The sequence below is a fragment of the Bidens hawaiensis genome, unplaced genomic scaffold (genome assembly GCF_021521415.1).
Source record: "Bidens hawaiensis isolate Kalapana, Puna unplaced genomic scaffold, B.hawaiensis_p1.1 tig00013993_1, whole genome shotgun sequence".
In the NCBI taxonomy this organism is placed as follows: domain Eukaryota; kingdom Viridiplantae; phylum Streptophyta; class Magnoliopsida; order Asterales; family Asteraceae; genus Bidens; species Bidens hawaiensis.
In genome coordinates, this window is record NW_027492202.1 from 248928 (window position 1) to 276056 (window position 27129).

The window sequence follows — 27129 nt, forward strand, 5'->3', positions numbered from 1 at the left end:
TCAAACAAACGAACATGAGATATTGAGGTGACAACCCTCGACTCTTTCCATATATCAAACGAACATACTAAACGAACTTCACGAACTTATCAAACATACATGGAGATGAGACTCATTGACTCTCTCTAAACTCTTTCCAATAAAACTAATAAACTAGACCCTATTTATAGACCTACTAAACTTGCTCTCCAAGACTTACCTTTCTTAAACCTACTACAAATCAAATACCTAAATTAAAACATAACAAATAAAACCCTTAACTATATTACCAATTCAAGATTAATCCTTCATTCACCCCCTTAATCTTGAATTGTTCATCTATTTTTGTACCACCAAGGTCTTGAATCCCGCATAACACTATCAACTCTTCAATTTTAATCATTAGTTCATCTTTACCCTTTCTTTTCAGTTGTTTGTAACAAATTTGTTTAACAAGTTCTTCACGCTCGTCATTCAAACCATCCACATTGATCTCACATACCACTTCATTCTCCACATTCTTCTTTTTCACTTTTCTTTTCATTCTTTGCTCATCAAAACTTGCAGATGAGTCATTCATTCTTTCTGTATCAAACCCCATTGGGTCTTTCATTCTGAAAATTCTTTTGAACCTATCATTCGGTTCTAACCTTCCATCAATAATTGCTTGATTGTTGACTTTCACACATGACTCTAAATATGCAGACCAGTTAGCTGCATCATTTCTTTCATTCAGTACAATATCCTTCCTCTTATCATCATCAGTAGCGGATCTTTGTTTCTGCTCACTTATCTTAACAACTTTCTCATCTTCAAGGTTGTTTGAGTCATAAAAACATACCTTAAGATTTTCCATCTTCTCTTCTTCTGAAGAAGAAATTCTTTCTTTTTCTTCATTCAACCTTTCTTTTCCTTCACTTTTCAAAACAGCTTGCAAAGCTTCTTCTTTCTCTGCAGCTTCCCGAGCTTCATTATTACGTGCTTGTTCTTCTTGAACAATAGCATCCAACCTTTCCTTCTCAACGATCTTATCCAATCTTTCTTTCGCAGCGGCTTCTTGAGCTGCTTTTTCATCTTCTACTTTTCGTACATAATCAATTCCGAGAAATCGAATCTTCAAAGCACGCCATACTTCCTCAGCATTCATAAGTATGCCAACTTGTACCAAAATGTCTTCCGTTAGGGTTTGACATATGAACCCTAACGCTGTATACATCTTCCTTTCATCTACAACTAAGCCGACTGTAGGTTCAATAACATCCCAAAAACCATACTCTTTCAGAAATCCCTCCATCTTGATCGACCATACTTTGTAGTTCGATTTCGTCAATACTGGAAGTCCCTCACTCACCATCGCGTCTTTCCTATCGTTACTCCTTTTCTAGTCTGCTTTTCAGTTAGAATTGATTCCCGATCCCGAAACCAATCTCCAATAAATAACCAATTACCATAAACTTTGCTTTAAATCAAGAACATTCTTTTTGTGAATTTTCGATCTCCTAGAAAAAAAATATTAATACTCCTTAGATGGAATATGGTGAACAATGGCAATAAAAGAAATCTAAAGCAACAAACTCTTTAGTATGAATCACGATTCCCAAGAAAATAATATGTTACTTCTATGCACCAAACCTCAACCGAATTCTTTTCAAACTATTCTACCAATATCCAAAACCTACGAACAAGAAACCCACGAGCTTTTACGAATAATGAGCCTAAGCTTTGATATCAATTGTTGGCCCAGACGGATCAAACAAAATAATCAAACGAACTTATCAAACAAACAGACACGAGATATTGAGGTGACAACCCTCGACTCTTTCCATATATCAAACGAACTTCACGAACTTATCAAACGTACATGGAGATGAGACTCCTTGACTCTCTCTAAACTCTCTCTCAATTCTTTCCAATAAAACTAATAAACTAAACCCTATTTATAGAGCTGTTAAACCTGTTCTCCAAGAAACCTACTACAAATCAAATACCTAAATTAAAACATAACAAATAAAACCCATAACTATATTATTAATTCTAAGATTAATCCTTCAAACTTTACCGAAATCGGGAACCAAGTGCGTGTCTGAGGAAACTCACAACAATGTCATCGTTGTCGCCGATTACGTCGTTGTAGTCTCCGAAAATTATCGTCTTCCCAATTCAACCATCTCAGTCACGGTAATAATAATCATAATAATAATAATAATAATTTATAGATGATAAAATTATGAGGTTTTAGTTGATGAAATGTTTAATCTGTTTAATTTATACATTCGGTTGGGAAATTAGGGTTTGAGCACATTTAGGGATTATTAGAGGTTTAATAATTGGATGTAGGGTTGTAAACTAACCAAATGTTCAGCCAACAGTTAGTGAATCGTTCGGCGTGGAGTTCGTAAACGAACAAACATGAACAGAGGTTGTGTTTGTTTGTTTATGTTTGTGAACGTGTTTGGTAATATGTTTATTTCTGTTGGCTCGGCTTTTATATAATATATTTTTATTTTATTGGCTTTACTTTTCAAATTTGAAACATTAGGTGTACTATACGTGTCTGCCAACATCGATCCTCATTTGACCAAGAGTTTGTGTTAAAGCATAACAAACATCATAGTATTTGTGTTAATTATGTTTAGGATAATTGTGTCAACAATGTACAGATAATTATACCAAGTACTTATTTATTTTTTTGTGGATTCTTCATAATATATGTGATGAAAATGCATATTTTATTATAAAAAGGCAAAATATTTTGTGGTTAAAGTTGAAACTTGGAAGCATAAAAGAGTTTTGAGGCTAAAAGGGGAAAAGTATTGATGTTGTAAAGTTGAAAGTGGAAAAGTGTTGGGTTAAAAGTGAAAAGTATTTTGTGATCGATTTCTAAAACAATTTAGTGGCCAACGTGTAATAGCATAAAAGATTGGTGGCCAAAGTTGAAAGAACAAATATTTCGCTTACTTTTAAATTGTTGGATATGTTAAATCATGCGATGCTGATGGAATTTAGACTTTATTTTGGACATTGTTTAGTAATTGTTTATTTTTTTTGGTTTATGTTTGTTTAAAATATAGATGAACGATTGTAAACGAACACAAAGATCAAAATCCTTTTGTTTGACTGTTTGTGTTCACTTATTTGTTTGTTATAAGGTTAAAGCTAAACAAATTAGCACAGTCAACCCTTAGTTTGTGTTCGTTTGATTCGTTTGCATGACTAGAAAATGAAGTCTAATCGTGGATTCTGTTACTCTTGTAGGTTACATCACCTTATGGGAACATTATTCACCATAAGGAAAACGTAACACATGGTACACTCGCATTCGCATCAACTGAGTCTGGGTTGTATCGTACATGTTTCTCATCTGACCACTCTGATGAAGACGGTAAATTAGTTGTTACTATTGACTGGAAAATAGGAGTTGCAGCAAAGGATTGGGAGTCAGTTGCTAGAAAAGAAAAAATTGAGGTCAGTATAAACTTTTGACTACAATTAGTTAATGTTTTAATATGGTTCTTAATTTATATTAAAAGTCGACAAAAGGCTAATTCTGTATACATTGTTAGTTACTGTGGCATTCTTCTAATTATCTTTATTAAAGGATATTATGAAGAGTTTGACAATAATCGCACATTGTATAACACTCATGTGTCAAATTAAATGCTGAAATTTTGATTGAATTTCTCCACAGGGTGTTGAACTCGAGTTGAGAAAGCTTAAAGAAGTTGTAGAGGGCATTCAGAATAATTTTTTTGATCTCATGCGCAGGTGATTAGTGCAACCGTGTCAATCTGTATAGTTGTCGATGATCCGATATGGGTTGGTTGGTTAGTATGTCAAACGGGCTGACAAAAACGAGTCATACTTATTTGTCCAATTGTCAAATGGATTTGTTATTTTAGAATACATTAGTAATTAAAAAAAACTTTGATTAAAGCTTTCTAAAAATACAGAATGGGACAGATGAAATTCAAAACGTTTTGACATATTTACTTTATTTTTGCTAATTGCATTTGGGTTTACATAAAAACACAACCCAAATCGACATGTATGTATGTATATGGGTTGAGGTTCCATCTTTGTTAATACGTTAGTGTCGTGTATCTTAATCATAAGCTCATAATTTGTGTTGCTTACATGGTTGGTTATGCAGAGAGGCAAAGATGAGGGATGTGAGTGAGACGACCAAGTCTCGGGTGGCACGATACAGTATATCATCATTGGGTATTTGCATTTTGGCAACAAGTGCACAACTATGGTACTTGACTTGTTTCTTCCGAAAGAAGAAACTGATCTAGAATTTCAACCCCTTCCCTTGTGGTGATGTTGTGAGACCAGACTTAAATCATAAAACTATTGTTCTTGCTACTTTTTCTTGATTTTGATGTAAGGAGAAATTTGCAAATGTGTTTATTTCGGTCAACTCAAATTAAACAACATATCAAAACGGGCTGTATTTATTGAACTCTTACCACAACCTGTTACCATTGTATTGTTTGTCTTGCCGTCACCAATACCTCCACCCTCGCCAACGCTATCGCGGCCATCGCCAACATCCACTGCCTTGGTTTAAACGTGCGTGCATTAAGAGTGATGCGATGATGGAAACACATCGTTGTAGCTGATGTGATGTGATTTAATGATGAGGTCAGATTCATGATTTGGTAGATTTAAGATTCTTCATATCATATTCACTTTTCTCATAACTTATTCATAGACATGGCACAACACTTGTTTAATGTTGAGGAGAGGGTGTTCAAGTCCCAAAATTCTAGTAATATTAGAACACGATAAGTCGATTGTATGGAAACCTCTAAACACTTTCATAACACGATAACTAGCTTAGAAAGTCGAATACAGTGTTATACCATAACTCGATATATGATTAGAATTGTAACTAACTACATAGATATAAACAACTTGTTATTATATTTCTTAACTGTTTTGATATGGAAGATGGGATAAACATGATTTTGAACATGATGTGCCTATGATAGTTTTATGATGGTGTTTAGAATGTTATATGATTTTATATTAAGGTTTAACATGATTGGATTTGATAGGTAGATGATAGTTCAAACCTTGATAATAACAGAAACTTTATTGTTTGAACAAATTGAAAAAGGTGAATAGAGCATGTTATGCATATGATGATGTTGTGATAATGATTAGGGTGTCATACTATGCTAGTTCATGATATTACTTAATGATAGTTTATAACTTACCCGTAATGGAAACTTTATTAGAATGTGAGTAAGAAACAAATTACACATATATGCGGTGGAATACTACTTGGTAGAAATGATACTTAACAATTATAAGCAAACATGTATTAGTTAATAAGTCATCAATGTGTCATCAGGTCAACAAAATTCAAACTTGGTCAAACACATTAAACGATTCCATGTGGGATGGATTTATCTTTCCTATTTATATTCATGTGAAAGACTTTCATTTTCTTCCTTCTTTTCATGTGAGATGGATTTATTTCTCTCATTTTCTTAATATGAGATGCTTCCATCAAACACACACACACACACACTAGTGGGAAACCCGAGCGATGCGACGGTTAAGACAACTTACAACACGTTACTTGTCTTCGGTAAATTTATAAATCTTCTCGACATGTTATTTCAAAACTTATGATTGAATGTTTTTAAGGATAGAACCGGTTTAACTAAACAAGTCAATTTTAGATATGGGTTTGGTATAATCAGGTTCGAGTCAGTCTTGAGTCGAACATGCCAACCCATTCAACTAAACAATATGGGATCACATCAACCCAACATTAACAAAAAAGCTTAAGCCTTGTATACAACTGCACATAAATATTATTCACTACACCAGTTTCAATATAGCTGAATGAACACTATTTGAAAGTCCTATTGCAAATACATACCACCAACAATATATGGCCCGCTTCCAACCAAACAAGCCCGTAAGTAATCTCTGATCCGAAAAAAACATGTGACATATTATATAAATTAACCGAATCCTCTTTTAAGTTAACCCGAATCATCACCAAAACAACGGTTGATCAGATTACACACTTTGACTAATAAAAAATTAAAATATTTTTCACCGGTCATTTTACCTTTTTTTTTTTTTTTTTTTTTTTTTGCAAAAATACCCACATGCAACAAATCTGTAACAAACCCTGCACCCATATGACCTGTTGACCAAATCTGTAACAAAAACCCTGAATTAAATTTAACCCGATCAGCAACAAATTCAACCCGAATTAACTATATGACCCGTTAACCCGATCTGTGTTTAGCTAAGGTTATTGTTTCTGCAAAGTTTTCTAATAACCCGAAATAATCCAAAACAACACTTTTTTCCAAAATTCAACACGAGTATATTGTATTCGATTCTGCACTTAACAAACTTTTGACAAAGACCAATATTCAACCTGAAAAAACATTGACAATTGACCTCAATGAATTGTTGACACAAATCTGAACTGTGATAAGAGATTTCCAAAATACCAAATGTGACCCTGATTTGTTATAACTTGCAGATTCTTTATCTTTTAAATACGTTTAATTTTGAACTCACTGGATTGATAAACTAATCAAATCCAAATCAGTTTATGAATCTGCTAATCAAAGTTGTTAAATGTACAAGAGTTACTCATGTTTAAATAGTAGTTAACATACCTGAATCAAACCAAACATTCATTAAATTGGTTCGTTTCACATAATCTAATGCTTTATCACGATAATTCTCTGAAAGCAATTCTTCTGCTGACAGCCTGACACGTACCACTATGCATCACTACCCTTTTAGGATATGATTGCTGCCAAAAGTAACAATAATAATAAAAAGACAAGCTCACTATAAAACATGTATTAAATACTCTTTTTGAATTATATTCGATATGATCAGTTTCTTAATTTAGCAGAGGCTCTTTAGGATATGAAATTCTGATTCAAACAAACCAAACGTAATTTCATAGGCAAACGTTGATAAAACTTTTTAGCCGTAGATTTTTTTAGCCAAATATAACTTTTAACCAAACGAGCGGAATAAACCTTTATAGCCGAACGAGCCAATCAGAACCTTTTTATCAATCAAACAAATTGCAGGGACAAGCGCTTTCACCAATGAGACGTGTTTTGTCCATATTAAAAACCAACAGTTTGTTTTTATGAGTTTTTATAACCATTTTTTTTCTGCTTTCGAGTTCAAGCCGAGCCCGAGCCTCAAATGAACCTTGTTTAGTTGTCGAGCCCGAGCTTGAGCCTTGTATAAGAAGCTTGTCCAGTTCTTAACAAACGAACAAGTGTTAAAATGAGTCTTTTTCTAGTTGGGTTACCAGCAAAGGGTTATTAAGTTATTTTGATTATTGATTAATGTATTGATTATGCAAAAACAATATGATTACAATTATAGTCTAGACATTTGAAAAATGATTTAAGAGATATGCGTACCTCTTCTTGTCAACTTAAACAGAAAGCATCGCCTTTATAGACTTCACGTTCGGTTCTTTTTACCGCTGCCAACAACCTGCAAGATTAGATAAATAAATTAAAATTTATGACAACCATTTGACTTTAAAGTAAAAGAAGTCTTGTTAACAATACCATGCCAAAAGTTACGGGCGTTGGGAAATATTATGCACAAAGTAGAAGTTGTGTGCTTAGTTGCTTACTGATTTTCCATAGGCATTCGTTGAGAGCAACCGTGCTACTATGATTGTGTTCATGTTGGTTTCCGTTGTTGGTGTTCTTGGTAGATGGCTCAACCTGTATCGAAGATAAAAGTTAGCAGAAGAAGTCCTTTCAAGCAAAAACAGACATTTAAAGTAAGCACGTTGCAGGTGTACTTTATGGCTTACCTGTTTATGTGGCCACTAGCCAGTTGTGTCCCGCATTGTGGTTGTTGAAGTGCTTATGGTTTCTCAAAACTTGCATCAAAATCAGACTAAAAGTTAAAATAACGCATATTATCCAACTCTCAACATTTAGTTTTTTTTAGATATACCATACGTGTATATGACTTGTAAAAGTTACACTTGTAGACCCATAGCATCAAAGCTATCGTCGTAGCCTGCAATCTGCACAGTTGGTAAAAGAAAGATATGAGTCACATGAATAATAACCGGTCAATAAAATTAAGAGAATATCAAATATTGGGAGCTTACAAACAAATTGTGGTCCTGGTGTTACGCCCGATATGACCACAAATAAACGACTAATTATTTTAAGCAGTTTTTTTTTCTTGCATATCATTTTGAAATTTAACTTAAGGCGGCAACTTATAAGAAACTATTGATCCAAAATATACCAAATTTGGCATATGAATATCGGATTCATATGATTTTCATATGATACCCTTTAGCGGTTAATCTATAAAAGGAGTAGCCCCAATTATAACTCTTGTAGTTAGAACCTGCATACTAGACACGATGGTAAAAATGCAGAGTCAATAAAAAATATAATATTAAAAATTTCGATTCATGCTGCTAAAATTAAAAAAACTACAAAGTAATAAATGGAAACAAAGATCCATATGACCTTAAATTAGATATTATAAGGGTAACATAAATATACAATTCATGAGTTTCTAATAACTTCTTGTATACTACATTGTAGTTATACAACGTGTTAGCAAGTTTGGCGTTTGCCAATGGTGTTAACAGTTAGTTAGCCCTGTGCACCCTTAGACCTCTTCTTGGTGGTTGTGTCGTCTTTTATTTATGAAAAAAATGCTATTCGTTAAAGAAAATTTACAAAGAAAAAGAGTTACTTGTTTTGTTTGTTTGTAGTGGAAGATTTCTCTCAAGGCAGGTAATTTGGTCAAGTAAATTACATGGTACAAAGCACCAAAAGTTTGTAATTATGCTTCTGTAGTATAAAGTTTGCAGCCGAATTATTACATTCAATTAGATAAAAGAGTCAAAGACCATATTTGGCTACTGCAAAAGGTTATTTGTTGCATTGGAATATAAGGGCAATTTTAGAATTTTTTTTTAGGAATATTATTCAGTTTCAGATTTGAGCTCCGAGGATTTGCGGTCAAAGTTGGTTCAACTTACTAATATAGTTAAATTCAGATATACGTGATCAAGGCCAATTTAGGTTTTTTTTATGGAGCATGGTTAAGATCAGTTTTGACTTTTTAAAAAGTCAAACTGCATATCATTCTAATGTTGAAACTACAGGTTACGGGTCAAAGCAAGTATATCGGTATTTGGGTATTGTTAAAAATAATTTCAGAACTATGGCAGCAGGTTGTAAATATATTTTGTTTGGATCAAAACAGTCTGCATTGGGCGAGCTGCAAAAACATTTTTCTGATCGATACAAAGAACGTTAACATACTAACTAAGAAACTAAATCATGTCACAAGATAAATTTTTGTGCTTATTTTACACGATAATTATGTATAAAACTTAAGGGATGAACAACGAGTTATGCGTTAGTCCTATTGTTTTGATTGGTAATAAACTACCTATAAGGAGTTAAACATTACATATAAATGGGCCGACTTTCTACATGGCTAACCTCATTTGACGTGTAATTTAGTTTACTCCTTAAAAATAATAAATTATAAGAAAAGTCGGCCCGTTTAAATGTAACTGAATCGCAACCGCCACCTACACTTATTATGTTATTGTTTTTTTTAAATGTTGAGTTTGTTTGAAGTGCATGAACTAGCATTTATACATAGGCCACAAGGACATAACTCCATGGTCAACAAGGACAACTCTTGACTGTCTTTGTTACCGCATTGACAAACGCGAGATATTCATGTATGATGCAATTTTATGGACTTTGTTGTATTATTTTATTTTTCTTTTCGAATTATATTTTATGAAAAGTGTTCAAAGTTAAATTTTAATTCGAAGTATAAACACGCAACCTTTTAAACATTATAAACTTAAAAGTGTTATGTGACCGAGTTAAAGTCGTGGCAGGCCTAATGCTAAGTGCGGAGGAAAACCCTTAACTTTGGTCTAACAACAAAATAATTTCAAAATTTCTATAAGATTTGAAAGTCTGCGTAAATTTATTATTAAATTTTCAGAATAGTTCACTTTAATTGAGGTTTTATATAATAATTTAGAATTTTGATATGATTTAGTTTAGTTGTTTTTTACCTAACCATTTTTAGTACGACCCAGGTCCCACCAATTTACAGATTCACATGACGAAAGTTATTTGGATTATGTGGTTAAGATTGAAAATTGGCAAGTAAGAGAAGAGAAGAAATGAGAAAAACGTAATTAATTAGAATTCCGATGAAAACTTTCATGAAGTAGTGAACATTATCACAACAAAATTAAACATGTACAAATATTAAGACAACCGTATGTAACACACAATTATATCCTCTCATTTCAAAACTTGTAAAATTATATATTTCCTCAAATAGTGTTTGCAGAGCTTTGGGAGTTTGGGCATTAAAATTTCCTGATTTGTAAACTTGTTAGGTACATTAAAATTTTCTGTTATGTAACGAAGTCGATCAAATGAAATATTGTGATAATGACATAAAATTAAAATAAAACGAACAACTGTCTATAAAAAAATATTTTTTGAAGAGAAACATAAAAGAAGTAGAAAATACAAGGGTATGATATGTGCAATATTTATGAAGTTGACGTAACACTAACTGTCCAATACACATCTCTACACCTTCAATGCTCGAACCATCAAACTCCTTTTATTCGAGTACTTAAAACACTTAAAATCGACTAGAGATTTAAAAAAAACCAAAAAACAAGAAGTAAGAGAAAAAAATGGAATGAAGATGATTAAGTTGTTCCGTGGTCCGTCAGTAATTCAAATGATAGGCAGTTTTAAAAAGTAACTTCTCATTTTATATAGAGGGGTGCTGGTCAGTGACTCAGTGGTATGGTAATTTACCAATATGTTTGTTGGGCTGAGTTTGGTATCTATTGGCTAAAATATTTGGGCCTCCAAAGCCGCAGAGAATCAAGCGATGAAAATGACATTTTAAAGAAATGTTTTGTAATTTACAATTCATAAATTGTTTTAAAATATTATTCATAAGATGAGTATTATTACAGAACTGCTAAATTACTTAAGAACTTGAAGGAAATCATTAAAAACTAATATTTTTTTATAAATAATTTGTATGAATGTTATTTAAGTGTAGTTTTATCATTTTTTATATCAATATTTACGATTACAATTTTAAAAATTAGATTTTATACATATTTATGTTTTGTTTTACACTTATGTAAATTTATTAGTACATAAATTTTACACATACGTAAACTTGTGATTAATATATGTAATAAATCTTTTTTATATATAATATGATAAGATTACTTTTAAATAATGTTAATATATAAAAAAATAAAAAAATGTTTGGTTGTTTAGAGTTCCTAATAGTTCTTAACTTTTTTAGAATTCTTAAATGATACTAACCCACTATTCATATTGCACTTCTGGGTAGAGGTGCAAAAAAAACCTGAACCTAGAACCGGACCCGAACTAAAAACCCGGAACCAGTTTTTTTAATACCCGGGTTTTTAATACTCGAATCCGTACCCGACCTTACCCGTAGGGTACGGATAGGGTATGCATTTCGGTAGTAAAACTTGACCCGAACCGGTTCCATAACCGGAACCGGGTTTTTCCAATACCCGAAACCGGGTATTTCAAATACCCGATGTATACCCGAAAAATACATTAAAATACCCGAAAAATACCCCTCTAAATGCTGCCTTTTAAAAAATCCAATTTATACCCGAAAAAACTCGAAAATATGGTTTTTCCAATACTCGAAAATTGGGTATTCAAATACCCGGTTTTAGAATATCCGTTTATATACCCGACCCAAACCCGATGCATAGGGTATGGTTTTTAGAGACAATACCGGACCCGAACCCTACCCGGCTTTTAAAAATACCCGATTTTTTAATACCCGATTATACCCGAACCCCCTTTTGAGTTACTATTTTTATGAAATAAAAACTTGTTAATTAACAAACATTTATAACGTTTTATATAATAGATCTAAAAACGGGATTTTACAAAATGTATAATAGAAAATATGATTTGCATTAGTTTAGAATAATATAATTATCTAGGGAAAAGTTGTGAAATATGACATTGGCGTCGGTTTTTCAATCGCTTTTGAAAACATCTCTCTCTTTCTAAGAGATTTTTCCAAAGAAAATTAACCATCATAACTACACAAATATTTTGATTAGATTTTTAGCTTGAAACAAACAACAGGTACAACGAAAAGAAAACGAATAGTATGAAAGAGCTTCTTATATATGTTGCAGATTAATATTATAATTTGTGGTCCAGCTTTTAAAGTTCTAAGTCGTCGTCGAATTTGAATATAACAAATTGAAAATGATTTGGTCATCAAGAGCGTTTGAAGCTCTTAGACCATAAAGAAAAGTAAAGGTAATCTATCTAAGCTAAGAAGATTTTAAAACAAACTAATATAAACTAATTGAAAATTAAGACAACTTAATGTTTTTAACTTAGAAGAATGACTAGTATGTGGCATTGGCCTTCGTTAGTGAAGAAACACTAATTGAACACGGGCAGATTACGGATAATCTGAGAGTTAAATAGATGTTTCCCACGAGGGGTTAGATCCGGCAAAGATGGTTCTTCTGATAACCTGCAAAACAGACACCGTGAGCTCGTCACTGAGAAGGGGGGGTGCCTCCTTGTGACCACCCTCCGGCGTGAGAATCAGACTAGATTGCTCTAGAATATAAGTGTATATTAAGAGAATGACTAGAGTAGATATCAGGTAATATATCAAGATATGAGATATGAGATCCGATGTAAGATGATCCTACCATTCCAAGGTGTTGGAGTATTTATAGCCGAAGGTAGGTTTCCAAGAAGGTACAGCCGGCTGAATAGTATTCCTGTTCTGCCAACTGTGGGCTACGCACATGCCATGCTGGTGGTTGGTGGATAGGCAGTGGCTGATAGTGACCAGGCCGGCTGTGTACTATTCCTGTTCCACCAACTGCAGGCCATGCACGTCCTCCGACATGTTGGTGAGTAGGCAGCGGCTAATAGTGTGACATACAGTACAAGAGCGTGCTGCTCGTCATACTGTTGTCAGTGAGCTGTCGTATCCTTGGTCAGATCTTTTGTCCATACCTCGTCAGGTACAGTACAAAAGATCCTCCAGTATCGTACGGACTGGCTCATTTGGGCGGGAGTGCTCCCGGCTTTGTGCGGGAGTGTTCCCGGCTTGCTCACTCATTCTTCAGGTGACATTACTGAATTATTTAAGAGTTAAGTGCCTTGTGCGTGTAGCTTTGCTGCGCAGGTAGCCTTCCCTGATGACTAGTATGTGGCATTGGCCTTCATTAGTCTTTTGTATCTCAACTGCGAAGAAACGTTGAGTGATGCCTTGACGTTGTTATTACTTTCGGCTTGAGTTTTCTTCAAATCTACCATAGAAGATTGAATCACACCACAACTTCATCGGTGATGAATTCATGCCTTGTACTTTCCTCCATTGCCATGCTTATATTAATACTCTCACATGCAACCAAGCGTTTTTTGTGGACAACTATCACGTACGTGCAACTCATGTGTTATTTATCTTCCATATCAAATGGCGCATTTAACACCGTTTGTTATTGTAATTTGTAAAAGACAATATACCAAAACTTAGTTGTTTATAAATTGAAGGAAAATCGGATTTTTTTATTATCTCATCTTAGAAAATAGCTGTCACCGGTCTCACATTTCACATTAATTGTTTTCATTGGACATCCGTTAAAAAAACCTTTACCCCGTTAAATTTTTTTCAAATTTCAAACTGATGTTTTAAGACTTTTGCGCGGAATAAGAATACGAGCTGATTGGTTTAACACGCAAAACGTGCTCCAAACTATGAAACGATGCATCTATTCTTGTGTTAAAACTTTTAATTAACCAAACTTAAGGTGTTTGGAGCACCGTTTCGATGTGAGTTTTACATATATCTGTTCGTGTCATCATTCTCATCAAAAACCCAAAAACATCAGTTTGAAATTCGAATTAACATAGTTAATTTTTTTAACGGAGTTCCATTGAAAATAATTAATGTTAAATGTAGGATTGGTGGAAACTATTTTGTTAGATGAGATTATTATCGGGCAACTAAAAAATATGAAATTATTAAAATTCAATTTCACTCAATTTAATGAAGGAATAAGAAAAAGATACACTATTTAAATTGACTTTTGATGATATAAAAACTAGAAGAAAAAGGCCATGTAGCACGATCAACCTCACGAAGTTTTGTAATAATTACTACTTATAATATTACAAATTGGTATCCAAATCTAAACAATAATAATAATAATAATAATAAAAACTTGTGCTTCTTTAGATGACGCTCTATTAAAACTGTATTACACATTGGTTTTCTCAACTCAAGTAGGTTTTCATATATTTGGTTCATAAATATATCTAAGAACCGGAGTGCATTTAACTCAAAAGGTATTTTGATATGTTAACAGAATTTTGAACGATAAAAATAAAAGATTATACAGGAAATATGACTGGCTAGTGGTTGCAGAGGCAAAGACTTATCGATGGGGGAATATTAAGAAAAAACTATGCATCATAAACTACAAATGGTGTGTTAAATGATGCTCATTTTCTTAGAGATCTACGGTTCAAGTCTTGCTTTTAATACGAGGTAGAATTATAAGTATATTAGATAAGTATGTAAGTTGTTTAAAAATAAAGAGGAAAAAAACACTATTTAACCGGGTGATATTAAAATGGTATGGACATTTATATCCCATATTTTAGATATGATACATAAAATGGATTTTCAAACACATCATATAAAAGATATATATTTTTTTCCCAAGCACTATGTAATAGTGTTCATATGATTTCTTACAATAACACTAGTATATGACTCAATGGTATAGTGATAATGTGGTATGATGTTTTCACCTCTTACGACAGTAGTGTGGGTTTAAATCATTGGTGGCGCAATGTTAGTTGGGTTTTAGATGTTAAACAGGTTGTTAGAAAAATCTAATTAACATTTATTTTGTATTAAAGAGTTAAAACATCAATATGTGATATATATATATATATATATATATACATATTTAAATTATACTTAAGTATATTCTTAAACTTTAGAGTATTTTCTTTAACACCGAATGGCTTTTGGTATTTAAATACTTAAATGTTTCTAAAATGGTGCGGATGTTCCGAGTTCCGTGATGGACGTTGTATTAGGATTTAGGAATGCGTAGATTGTTGTTAAGAAAAGTAATTTGTTTGACCTTCTGTTGGTCAAACAGTTGACCTTTCATTTATTAAAGAAAAAGAAAAATCATAATTAGCAGGCTTGATACCTTGTACTTCTCATCTTGTAATCTTAAATTGTACGCATTACTACATTAGCTCCATTAACATTAATTCAAGCTAAAAAAGTAATATAACTTATGAAATTTAAGTAATCATACACACATATAATTAAAAAGGGGTTGCGACAAACATTGTTATCCGCTTATTTGACTCTCTATTTTATTGTATTATTTTTTAAAATTACATTACCTTGATCAAACAAAAAAAACAGAGTTTTTTTCTTTAAACGACCATTTATATCATTGATTGATGGATGTTAACCTTTGACATATCGCCTTTTATACAAAGAAAAAGAAAACAATAACCATTAAAATCGGAAGTTGGAACCGTCATTCAAACTGTTTTTTTCTTTAAACGACCATTTATATCATTGATTGATGGATGTTAACCTTTGACATATCGCCTTTTATACAAAGAAAAAGAAAACAATAACCATTAAAATCGGAAGTTGGAACCGTCATTCAAACACACTCTTTCATTAAACGCAAATATTACATCACCCGTCAAAACAAAAACAGAAAACGAAAACAAAAACGAAAAGTTTTAGCTAGAATTTTAAAACATGCATGCTACTTAATATTAATAATTAATATAACCAACTAATTAGTTAATTCCTCATCTTCTTCATTGGTTTGTCAAGCACAACATCAAGCAACACGCTACTCTTGCATTTAGGGCACTTAGGGAAGTCACCGGCAAGCATAACATACATCAGACACCGCGGACAACCAGCCAATATCATCGATGTTGTTTCCGGGCTACTTGAGTACCTGGTCTGATCATCCTGAACTTGTTCCAATGACACACATGAGTTTGTTGGAGATACAGTGGTTGGTGGTGACCGGTTGGGTGATTCTGTCACCGGCCAGTGATGATCAGTTTTCGGTGGTGATAAGTTCAGTTTCAGGTCAAGCTTCAACCCATGATCATGATCTCCACCGGTAGTTGATCTTCTGCTCATTATTGTTGATTAACTAGTTGTTCTTGATAATATTCAAGTTCCTGAGAATCAAATATGAAATATGTTAAAAAGATTTTTGATGAAGAAAATATATCAAATATATCATCATGATAAGTTGATAACCCATGAAGGCATGATCATATATATAACATGTGTTTAACTTAAAAAAAAAAGAAAAACTTAAAACAAGAGAGAGATATCAAGGTTGTGATGAAGAAAAGAAGTAAAATAAGTGAGATGGTTTGGAGGATATAAGGGCATTTATAAGAACTTGGAGAGAGAGAGAGAGAGAGAGAGAGAGAGAGAGAGAGAGTATAGAAAAGGGAAATAAGTAGTAAATAGGGCAATTAAAAGAAATTGAAGGCCAACTCCTTCCCCATCATTCATTGTTTAGGCATTTGTCATTCATTTAATCAATCTTGGTGTGTAATTATAACTTCATGTGTCAAATTTCCTGTTTGTGTGACTAGATATTATTTTCTCTTTTATTCATGTTGTGCCAAGTTAGGTGTTATAAATTATATCTTGCCTTTTTAGTCTTTGCTTCCTTTACATTTGTTTGTTATTGTTTTACCTAATCTTGACATCAGTCAAGCTCATCTTATACATGGTCTATTCATATTGCTCTATTTCATTTTTTTTTGTTATTACTATCTCTTGATTAATGATTTAAACACTTAGATAGTGTCGTAAAGATTTAATCTTTCGGATTCGTCCCAAAACTATAATCTTGAATAACTACAAGTTGCCTACTACCAAAGAAAGTTCTCATGACCTATTCTTTTCTATGTTGGTTTTAGTTACCTAGTGATTGATCCCTAGTTAATCCTATAGTAGGTATAGAAAGGTTGCGAGGGCACTATAATACCTGACCTCTCATTCCACTAATGCATCTAAAATGCATTGTGATATTTGAGGAGAGGCATTTTTTTCTCCGAATCTCTCATGTGGACAGAAGAAGTAATGAATTGTTTATTAGTTAATTGAAATGAATTGTTTATTAGTTAATTGTTAATTTGTTAAAATTGTTATTTATATCGTATGGTCTTATTCGTACGGATCTTGATGGTATCAGCAGACAACCATTAAGGTCAAACGTAGTGGGGCGAAGGTTGGGACGAAAAGGGGCGACAAATTGGTGGAACCCCCCCCCCCCCCCCCGAGCGATTTTTGGGCGAAAAGGGGCGAGGGCGACATCTCCTTCTCGCCGTTTTTCCTTTCCTTTTAATTATTATTATATTGTTCGTGTGTGTTGTATATATATATTAAGCCATAACACCATTACACCTCAAAAATAAATTATCACCCCTTGCCGACTGGGCGTCCCATGTCACAATTCACCTCAATTTGTAGCCCCTTCACTACGCATAGCCTAAGAGGAAATGTCTCAAAATTATCCAAATCTATAATAATATTTAATTAATAAATAATTTCTTGTTATTAATTATTAGTATGTGCCGTGTAATGAAAGATTAACAACCAAAGACAGAACACTAACTTTAACAAAACAAGCCATACATGCATGTTTGATTTAGGGGTGTTTGACAAAAATAGTCAATAAAACGATTAAGTGAACACATATTTGAAAATAGAAGTGTAAAAGTGTTTTTAATTTTTTATATTATTTTACGACAAGGATATTGCATATCTGGATTTGTATAAGATCGAAATGCATGCAACATAATTAAGGAGGTGTATGGGATTAAAAAATCGACCCGAAACCCAAACCAAATTAGAAGCTGACTTTGATTATTAGTAGAAACCGAAATATTGATTTTTGTTCGGTTTTGGGTTTTGTGAAAAAACCGAACCGAACTAAAAAAAACCAATTTGTTGAATTACTTTTTCATTAAATTGTTTATCTTTTAGAAACTTGGATATTTGTTTTATTTTTAACGTTAATCGTTATGTTTTGTCGATTTGAATGAGAGTAAATCATTTTATATGTATGTATCTTTTATTATCTCTTAATATTTAAGTCAAAATGTAATATTCTATTAAGTCAATTTTTATTTGAAATTACTAACTTGATTAGTAAAGAATACAAAACCAAATTTAACCCGAAAACCCAAAACTGAAACTGAAGGGTTTTGAAACATGAAAAACTTAAACTTTGGTTTTTGCTCGTGCTTAGTAAAAAACAGCACCGAATCACACCGCAAACACCCCTAAAAATAGTCATTATAAGTTTAGATAAAAAGAATACTGAAGAGATAGGTCCCAGCAGAGCCCAGTTGGACCCGCAAGACTCACCTCGAAGAGGGACGTCTGCGCAGTTAGACCCGCAAGACTCCTCGAAGAGGGACGTCTACGCAGTTGAACCTGCAAGACTCACCTTAGAGGGACGTCTGCGCAAAGACCAACTGGATCCGCAGGACTCACCACGCTCAGAGAGATGACGTCCTTATGCGCAGTACGCAAGCTGTTCCCGCAGGAAAATCCTCCCAATGGTGAAGTACCTCGCCTGTTCCCGCAGCTGCGGATACAAGCCATCAGGGAAGGCTACCCGCACTAACAGCAAGGCTACACACACAAGGCACTAACTCAATAATTCAGTAGTCACCTGAAGGAATGAGCAAGGCGGGAATACTCCCGCCCAAATAAGCCAGTCTGTACGCTTCTGGAAGATCTGTTGTACTATACCTGCCAAGGTATGGACAAAATAGACAAGATCTGACCAAAGCAGCCCATGATCCAATCACAGGGTGACAGCTCACCGACAACAGTACGAGGAGGAGCATGCTCTAGTACAAAATGTCACCATCAGCCGCTGCCTACCCACCAACCCTCATCGTGGCACGTACATAGCCTGCAGTTGGTGGAATAGGAATAGTACACAGCCGGCCATGTCACTATCAGCCGTTGCCTATCCACCAACCAGCATGGCACGTACGCAGCCCACAGTTGGTGGAACAGGAATATTATACAGCTGGCTGTACCTGCTTGGAAACCTACCTTCGACTATAAATACTCCAACACCTTGGAACGGTATTATCATCTTATCTTCTCTAGCAATCTCTTAATATACACTTATATTCAGAGCAATCTAGTCTGATTCTCACGCCGGAGGGTGGTCACAAGGAGGAACCCCCCCTTCTCAGTGACGAGCTTACGGTGTCTGTTTTGCAGGTCACCTGAAGAACAACCTTCTTTGCCGGACATAATCCTCGTGGGAAACATCTATTTAACCCCCAGATTATCCATAATCTGCCCGGGGTCGATTAGTGTTTCTTCATTGGAGCCATCCGTGCATAAAAGCTAGAACTTATTCTCTTTCAGGCTTTTTCAAAGCTTTTAGAAAGATGGTTAACGTTACTCCGGTCGCAAGGCCAGCAAGTAACCAAGAAACCCCGGTAGCCACAACCCCAGCTACTGGGGGGAACACCGGCCAGCATACACATTTTACGAACACTACCCCGGTTACCCAAGCCGGGGCAAGTGCAGTAAACAATCTCTCCCTGGGATTCACCGATGCCCAGTTGGAGAGACAACAGACGAGGCTTCCCCGCCAAACACTTGATCAAGTTAAAGCGTGGGCCGAAGCACGTCAAAAGGAATTCCAAGCTGAGTTGGATGAACGCTTGCGTTCAATCCAACAGGCTGACGAATTCGGAAGCACTTGACAACAGCTCAACATGAGCAGTGAGTGCGAGTACCCTGACGAAGATCGGGAGGAATCCGACACCGACGCAAACCCTCGCCATAGGGCGAAAGGGAAGCGTAAGGAAACGGACTTCCAACGAAGGAATTTTGGAAAAACCTTCAAATCGAGGAACGCGGGGGGAAACCCACGTGACTTCTCCAGAACCTTTAGACCAACTGCTGCAAATGCGGGAACGTCCGAGTTTGCAAGGGACATTGCGGAAGCAATCGCCCCAAGAAGTGCCAAACAGATGTCCAACATCGGCACTTATGATGGTTTATCCGACCCAGACGATCACTTGAACAGATTCATAGCGGGGGCAACCGTCAGTAACTGGACGGAACCCACGTGGTGTTACATGTTCCAGATGACGCTGGTTGGAGCGGCCAGGGCGTGGTTTGATCGCTTACCAGTCCACCACATCTATGATTGGGCGGACTTCCAACACAAGTTCAGCCAGCACTTCAGTCAACAGAGGAAATACACTGAAGAACAGTGGACGATCCTCAACTGCGTTAGAGAGGAGGATGAATCTTTACTAGAATTCATCACTCGCTTCAACTCAAAGAAGCTTAGCCTGGGCAACATAAGCGAAGATCTTGTTCAAGCCGCTTTCATCCAGGGTGCTGAATACCCAGAGCTTATCCGCACGTTGACGGGTAAAGACGGCATGCCATCCACATGGGATGCCATCATGACGGCGGCCAAGCGCTTTGCCGAAACGGAGAAGCAACTGGGTAGGGATCTTCCCCAGAGTACAAACCTCTACACGCACAGGACTAGAGAAAACAACGTCCGGATCGCCCGGCAAAACAAAAAGAGGAAGTTGGGTATCTGGCAGTCAAGAGTAAAGTTTGACACCTCATCCAGCTCTCACCCTCTAGTAGGCGGAAGGGATAACACGCACCCATCAAGCCGACAACAACGATGGACGCCACTCACAAAAAGCGTCACGGAGATATTTGCCACCGAAAAACTCCCATGGCCAAAAGCTCCAATGATCCGGCAGCGACCTAATGCGGATCAGAGCAAATCCTGTGACTTCCACGGGACAAAGGGTCACAACACTGAGGAGTGTCCATCCTTGAAGGATATTGTTGAAACATTCGTCAAGGATGGAAGACTTACGCACCTCGTGGCATCAATCAAGAATGTAGGGAGGAATGAGAAACGATACAAAGGCAACGGACGAAAGCCCGTTGACATCAGGATCCACATGGTTCATAGTAACATCAGAGGAAGAAAAAGACGAACGACAGAACCATGCGCGTGGAAGGAAGCTGAGGTGCGCTTCCCGCGAGTGCCAGGAGGACCCAGCAAGGAAGGCCCTATCGTCATCAAAAGCCAGCTGGGGCACTACATCACTTCCCGCACTCTTGTTGACAACGGCGCCTCGTCAACGGTGATGTACAGGCAGTTCTTCGACAAGCTAGACGACGAAGACAATGAACGCCTGGAAACGGTCTGCGCCTCGATGGAAGGGTTCGACGGCAGCACAAACACCCCCTGGGTATCCTATCTTTCCCCGTCATTCTCACGGACGGGAAACACTCCCGCACAGAAGATGTGGACTTTGTCGTGATGAGGAAGCCACACCACACGTACGACATTCTCTTCGGGAGAGACGGGATGGCAAGATTCAATGTCGTGGTATCTTCAGTCCACGGCATGATGGGATGGCCAACAGCTGAGGGTGTAGCGATGATCACCGGCATTCCCCTGGTATGCATCGCATCTGTCTCATCTAAACCCAAACCAAAGATGGCTAAACCAACCATCACCGAACCAGAAGAATGGGCCTTCAATGGCAAATACCCTGACCAGGCTGTTACCATTGGCCCAACAATCACTGATCCTACGCGCACCTTACTCAAACGCTTACTACAGAAAAACGCTGACATCTTCGCGTGGACAACGGCTGACATGACTGGTGTACCTCGAAGTAAGGCTAAGCATAAGCTCAAGTGTGACCCGGCTTTTACGCCAGTCATACAAAAGCGCAGAGTAATGGGGGCGGAACAAGCTAACGCGTGTAGAACCCAAGTCAAGGAACTCCTTGACGCGGGCATCGTACGCGTTAGCAGATATCAAACATGGGTTGCAAATCCCGTTATGGTACCGAAGAATAACAAACAATGGCGCATGTGCATAGATTTCAAAGACTTAAACAAAGCATGCCCCAAAGATTGTTATCCGTTACCCGAAATTGATCTTAAGGTAGATTCGTTAGCACCGTTTCGCCTTAAATGCTTCCTGGATGCGTATAAGGGGTACCATCAAATCCACATGGCCATTGATGATCAGGACAAAACCGCTTTTCGGACGCCCGATGGCACATTTTGTTATCAAATGATGCCATTCAGACTTAAGAATGCCGGGTCCACATACCAACGCCTGATGGACAAAGAGTTTCATGCCCAAATTGGGAGGAACTTGGAAGTCTGCATGGATGACTTGGTCATCAAAAGCCCTGACGCAGAAGCGATGTTGAAAGACATCGAAGAAACTTTCAACACACTCAGGAAGATAAACATGAAGCTCAACCCGAGCAAGTGTTCCTTTGGGATGGAAGAAGGGAAGTTCTTAGGAGTCATCATTACCAAAGATGGCTTCAGAGCGAACCCTGAAAAGGTCGAAGCCATTATTAAAATGGAATCACCTACTACCATCAAGCAAGCTCAAACACTGAATGGACGACTAGTCGCACTCAACCGCTTTTTGGCAAACCATGCGGATAAGTCGTTTCCATTCGTGTCAACATTGAGAAACTGCTTAAAGAAAACGCACTTCCGCTGGACACCAGAAGCGGAAGCAGCTTTTCAGGAGATTCGGTCACGCTTGATCGAACTCCCAACGCTCACAGCACCTGAAGTGGGGGAGGAATTAATCCTATACCTTTCCGCCACAGATAGAGCAACCGGAGCAGTCCTGCTAGCAGAGCGGAAAGGCATCCAGATGCCAATCTATTATGTTAGCCGTGTCCTAACAGACGTAGAAACCCGGTACTCTACCCTGGAAAAATTAGTCTTAGCACTTGTACAGGCTTCACGCAGGCTAAGACGATATTTCCAAGGTCACCCTATCACCGTTCTCACCAACTTCAAACTTGCAAACGTTCTAGGCAAACCCGAATTGTCGGGACGCCTAGCCAAATGGGCAATAGAATTGGGAGAATACGCGATAAAGTACAAGCCAAGACCAGCCATAAAGGGCCAGGTATTGGCCGACTTTATTGCAGAAGTCCCCGCTTCGCGGGAGAAAGAGTGCCAGGAGGAGGTTCAACCCTCCCCAGCACAGGGCGTCCATGAGGTCTGGCGGCTCTACACTGATGGAGCAGCCAGCAACGAGGGTTCAGGCGCAGGGTTGAAACTAACCAATCCAGCAGGACAAGAATACACTTACGCTATTCGACTGGATTTCCCAAGTACGAATAACGAAGCAGAGTATGAAGCATTCTTGGCCGGGCTGAGAATTGCGCGTAAGATGGGAGTGAAAAACTTGGAAGCCCACGTGGATTCCATGTTAGTAGCCAACCAAATAAACGGGACGTACACGGCCGTGAACGACACAATGGCCCTGTACCTCGCACAAGCAAAAACCCTTATGCGCGATTTTAATGATTGTAAAGTCATACACGTCAAGCGTAGCGAGAACAAATCTGCGGATGCGTTGAGCAAGCTTGCATCGTTAGCCTTCACCCACTTGGGAAAGGATATCCGCATTGAACTCCTTGGAGCACCATCAGTCCCGCACAAGGAAATCTGTGTCATCCAAACCGGCACAGAAACGTGGATGACACCAATAATAAATTACCTTGCGGCGGGTATACTACCAGAGTCAAAAACACAGGCAAGAAAAATACGTTGTAAAGCACTGAACTATCAACTCATCGATGACATCCTTTACAGACGTAACTTTCTTGGCCCACTACTAAGATGCGTAGACGACCAAGATGCTGACTACCTCCTAAGGGAAGTACACGAGGGCATCTGTGGAGTACACGCAGGTCCACGCGCTGTTGTAGCCAGCTAAACAACGCGAGATACTTTTGGCCGGGGATGCATACGGATGCGCTGGCATACATCAGAAAATGTAGGTCTTGCCAGCTTTACGCACCTAACACGCATCGCCCGAAGAATGAACTTGTTCCAGTCACCTCTTCGTGGCCATTCCAGAAGTGAGCCATCGATGTGACAGGCCCATTTCCCACATCAGCAGGAAATGTTCAATTCCTAGTGGTAGCCATCGACTACTTCACCAAGTGGATAGAAGCAAAACCCTTAGCCCAAACAACCGCAAAACATATCAAAAAATTTATTTGGGAATTTATTATTTGTCGTTTTGGACTTCCACAGACTTTGGTGAGCGACAACGGCACCAACTTTGCTGACAAGAAGCTACAAGAGTGGCTGGAAGAACTTCAAATCACCCACACCTTTACCTCAGTGGCGCACCCGCAGGGTAATGGTGAGGTGGAAAGAGCAAATAAAAGCATCATTGACGGCATAAAGAAAAGACTCTTGGAACACAGATCCGGCTGGGTGGACGAAGTTCCACACGTCCTTTGGGCAAACAGAACGCTGAAAAAGGCTAGTACGGGAGAAACCCCGTTCAGCCTCACTTATGGCACTGAAGCCATGGTCCCGGTCGAAATTGGTTTACCCTCACCAAGGGTCTTGATTCAGTCGGAAGACAATGATGCGGAAAGACGGTTAGACCTTATGCTAACCGAAGAACGCAGAGACTTAGCCGCAGTGCGTGAAGAGAACTACAAGCGACAAATGCAAAAGTACTACAACACGCGGGTAAAACTCTGCAACTTCAATGTAGGAGACTACATACTGCGTAACAACGAGGCTTCTAACCAAGAACGCCCAGGAAAGCTGGCCCCGGTCTGGGAAGGGCCATACATTATCAAAGAAGTTTTGGGAAAGGGCGCATACCGGCTCGAAAGGCTCGATGGCACTCCCATCCCAAGAACATGGAATGGAGCTCAATTACGCAAATGTTACATGTAGATCAATTCCAAACTTGTAAAGAAAAGGCCTAGAGCCACTTCTAATGGAAATGATTCTCCTTTCACATTGTGTTGATAGCCTTACCTTTATACTTATGAACTTCCCACACTGATATGCCGGTATTCACCGCATAAATAAGTATGGAAAGAAGTAAGTTGTTGCGTGTGGAAGGCGGCAAAACCCGCATAAACACATAAAACGGTAAAAATTTCTAAACAAAAGATAAGGAAAACCTTCACGCAGGTCAGTTATAGGTAAAGTTTGGTCATCCCACTAAATGAAAGTGACGGTCCTACCCGCACAATCATGATAGAGGAAACTTAACACTAACCTATTAACAACCGCGCGTCCAAAGGTTAACATATTCAAAATACTTAGAAAATTTCTAAAGAAAAGATGAGGAAAACTTCCAGCAGGTCAGATATAAGTAAAGTTTAGCCATCCAACTAAGTGAAAGTGACGATCATACCCGCACAATCACGAAAGAGGAAGCAAAACTTTAACTTATTATCTGCCACGTTGAAAAGTTAACTTATCCAAGTACTCAAGAAATTGCTAAGTTAAACCAAAATATGCGTGAAAAAAAAAACAAGGCGAGGCATTAGCAAATAATCTTTATTCCATCGAAATTCAAATATTACAAGGATTGCTGGGTAAATACCTGCATACAAGAGAATCTATACAAAAATAAAAATCTACTCTAATGGTGGAAAGGGATTTAAAGGATCAAGCTTCAGGACCACTTCCACTTGGACCCGCACCATCAGTAGAGTGTGGCGGTTCAAGGAAAGCTTTGAGGATAGCTAGCCCATCATCAGCAGCAGCAATCTCGTTCACCTTCTCCACCACCGGATGCGGGAAGGCAGCATACTGATTCACTGCTTGGTCATACGCAGCTTCAGTATCCACATTGTAAAGAGGGAAGTTGGAAGGCGGGATGCGTTGTTCAACAAACCCTAGACCAAGAAGGAAGCCAGCCTTTTCCCCATCCTCATGAGAAGCGTTGAGGGCTGTGCTCATCGCATCGTCATATGATGTGTTCGTGAACACCCGATGCACAACCTACAAAACAGAAGTATATCAAAAAATACTCAAGTGTAAGGAAAAGCGTAAAGAAGCTAGAAGTTAGGAAGCTGCGCAGACCTGCGACAACGCTTCTCGAAGAAGCCATTCCTTAGTAACCAGAGCCTCCTGGAGGGCAGCTTAAGCTTCATTACGGGCGCGTTCGGCTTCGTTCTTTGTGAGGTTGGCGAGCAACACATCTTTGGCTGTAGCCTCTTCGACGCCCTTTAGCTTACGCTCAGTGTGGTCAAGCACCCCCCTCTGGTCCAAGATCTCTTGGAGCTTCTTGGCATCTTCCATGGCCAAGGCATCATGAGCCTGCTGGAGCCTCTCTAATTTGGCTTTAAGTTCCTCATTCTCGATGCGTAGAGGCTCAGCAACAGCTTCAGCCTTGGTGGCCCTCTCGGTTGCGTTCCGTGCAGTTTCCCTGGCCAGCCGAAGCTGTTCGTTAACAGCTTGGGCAGCCTTGGAACGGGCCTCGAGCCGGGCCTGAACTTCAACCTCGAGGGCCTTGAAGGCCTTCTCCTTTTCCGCAGCAACGGCGGCAAGCTTCGCATTCTCCTCCCGGATAGCCCGCGCCTGAGCCACTTCCAGGCTACGAGCCGCCTTTAACTTGTCGTTTACACGACAAAGCAGCTCGACGCGCGGCTGCATCCGGGCAAGGAGAATCCGAAGCTCGTTGGACAGCCTACCCTCCTGGTAGCTGGCCATGGCCTCTCCCAGCGCACCAGCGGGGGCGGCGTGGCGTGTCCACTCGACACAATCCTCAGCAGTCCGGAGGGTCGTTCCCCGGCGGATATTCCACCGAGGAGCGTACACCTCGTTGGAATCACGAACTGCAATAAAACAACAAACAGTTAGCAAAAAAAAAAAAAACGATAAGGATATCAGGCCAAGATACCCCTACGCACCTGTAGGGTCGACAACAGGCCGATAGCCACCAAACTCATCACCTGAACCTAAGGGATATCCATCCAAAAGGTCAGGAAGATGAGAAGGAGGCAAGGATTGGTTAAACGCCACAACCCCGTGCATACCTGAAGGACCGGCCGTAGTCGCCGGCGCAGGAAGAGGCGTGGTGGAGGCTGCCGCGGTGGAAACCAACGGAGGTGAACTCACCGGAGG

General features: G+C 38.1%; 1 protein-coding gene across 1 annotated transcript; it reads left to right on the forward strand.

Annotated features, from left to right (window-relative positions):
* The first annotated feature begins 1513 nt into the window (after window positions 1-1513).
* On the forward strand, window positions 1514-4570 carry LOC143545716 (transmembrane emp24 domain-containing protein p24delta4-like). Its single transcript, XM_077037551.1, has 5 exons — window positions 1514-1545; window positions 2019-2157; window positions 3235-3444; window positions 3668-3744; window positions 4130-4570. Exons 1-5 carry the CDS (start codon window positions 1514-1516, stop codon window positions 4272-4274), a joined length of 603 nt encoding a protein of 200 aa, XP_076893666.1. The 3' UTR covers window positions 4275-4570.
* Window positions 4571-27129: the final 22559 nt, after the last annotated feature.

Bases quoted from the DNA above. Each gene is read 5' to 3' on its own strand.
- LOC143545716 (XM_077037551.1), top strand. From the start codon at position 1,514: ATGGTGAACAATGGCAATAAAAGAAATCTAAA. The intron at 1,546-2,018 runs GCAACAAACTCT...ATTAATTCTAAG, and splicing joins GGCAATAAAAGAAATCTAAA to ATTAATCCTTCAAACTTTAC. The intron at 2,158-3,234 runs GTAATAATAATC...TTACTCTTGTAG, and splicing joins ATTCAACCATCTCAGTCACG to GTTACATCACCTTATGGGAA.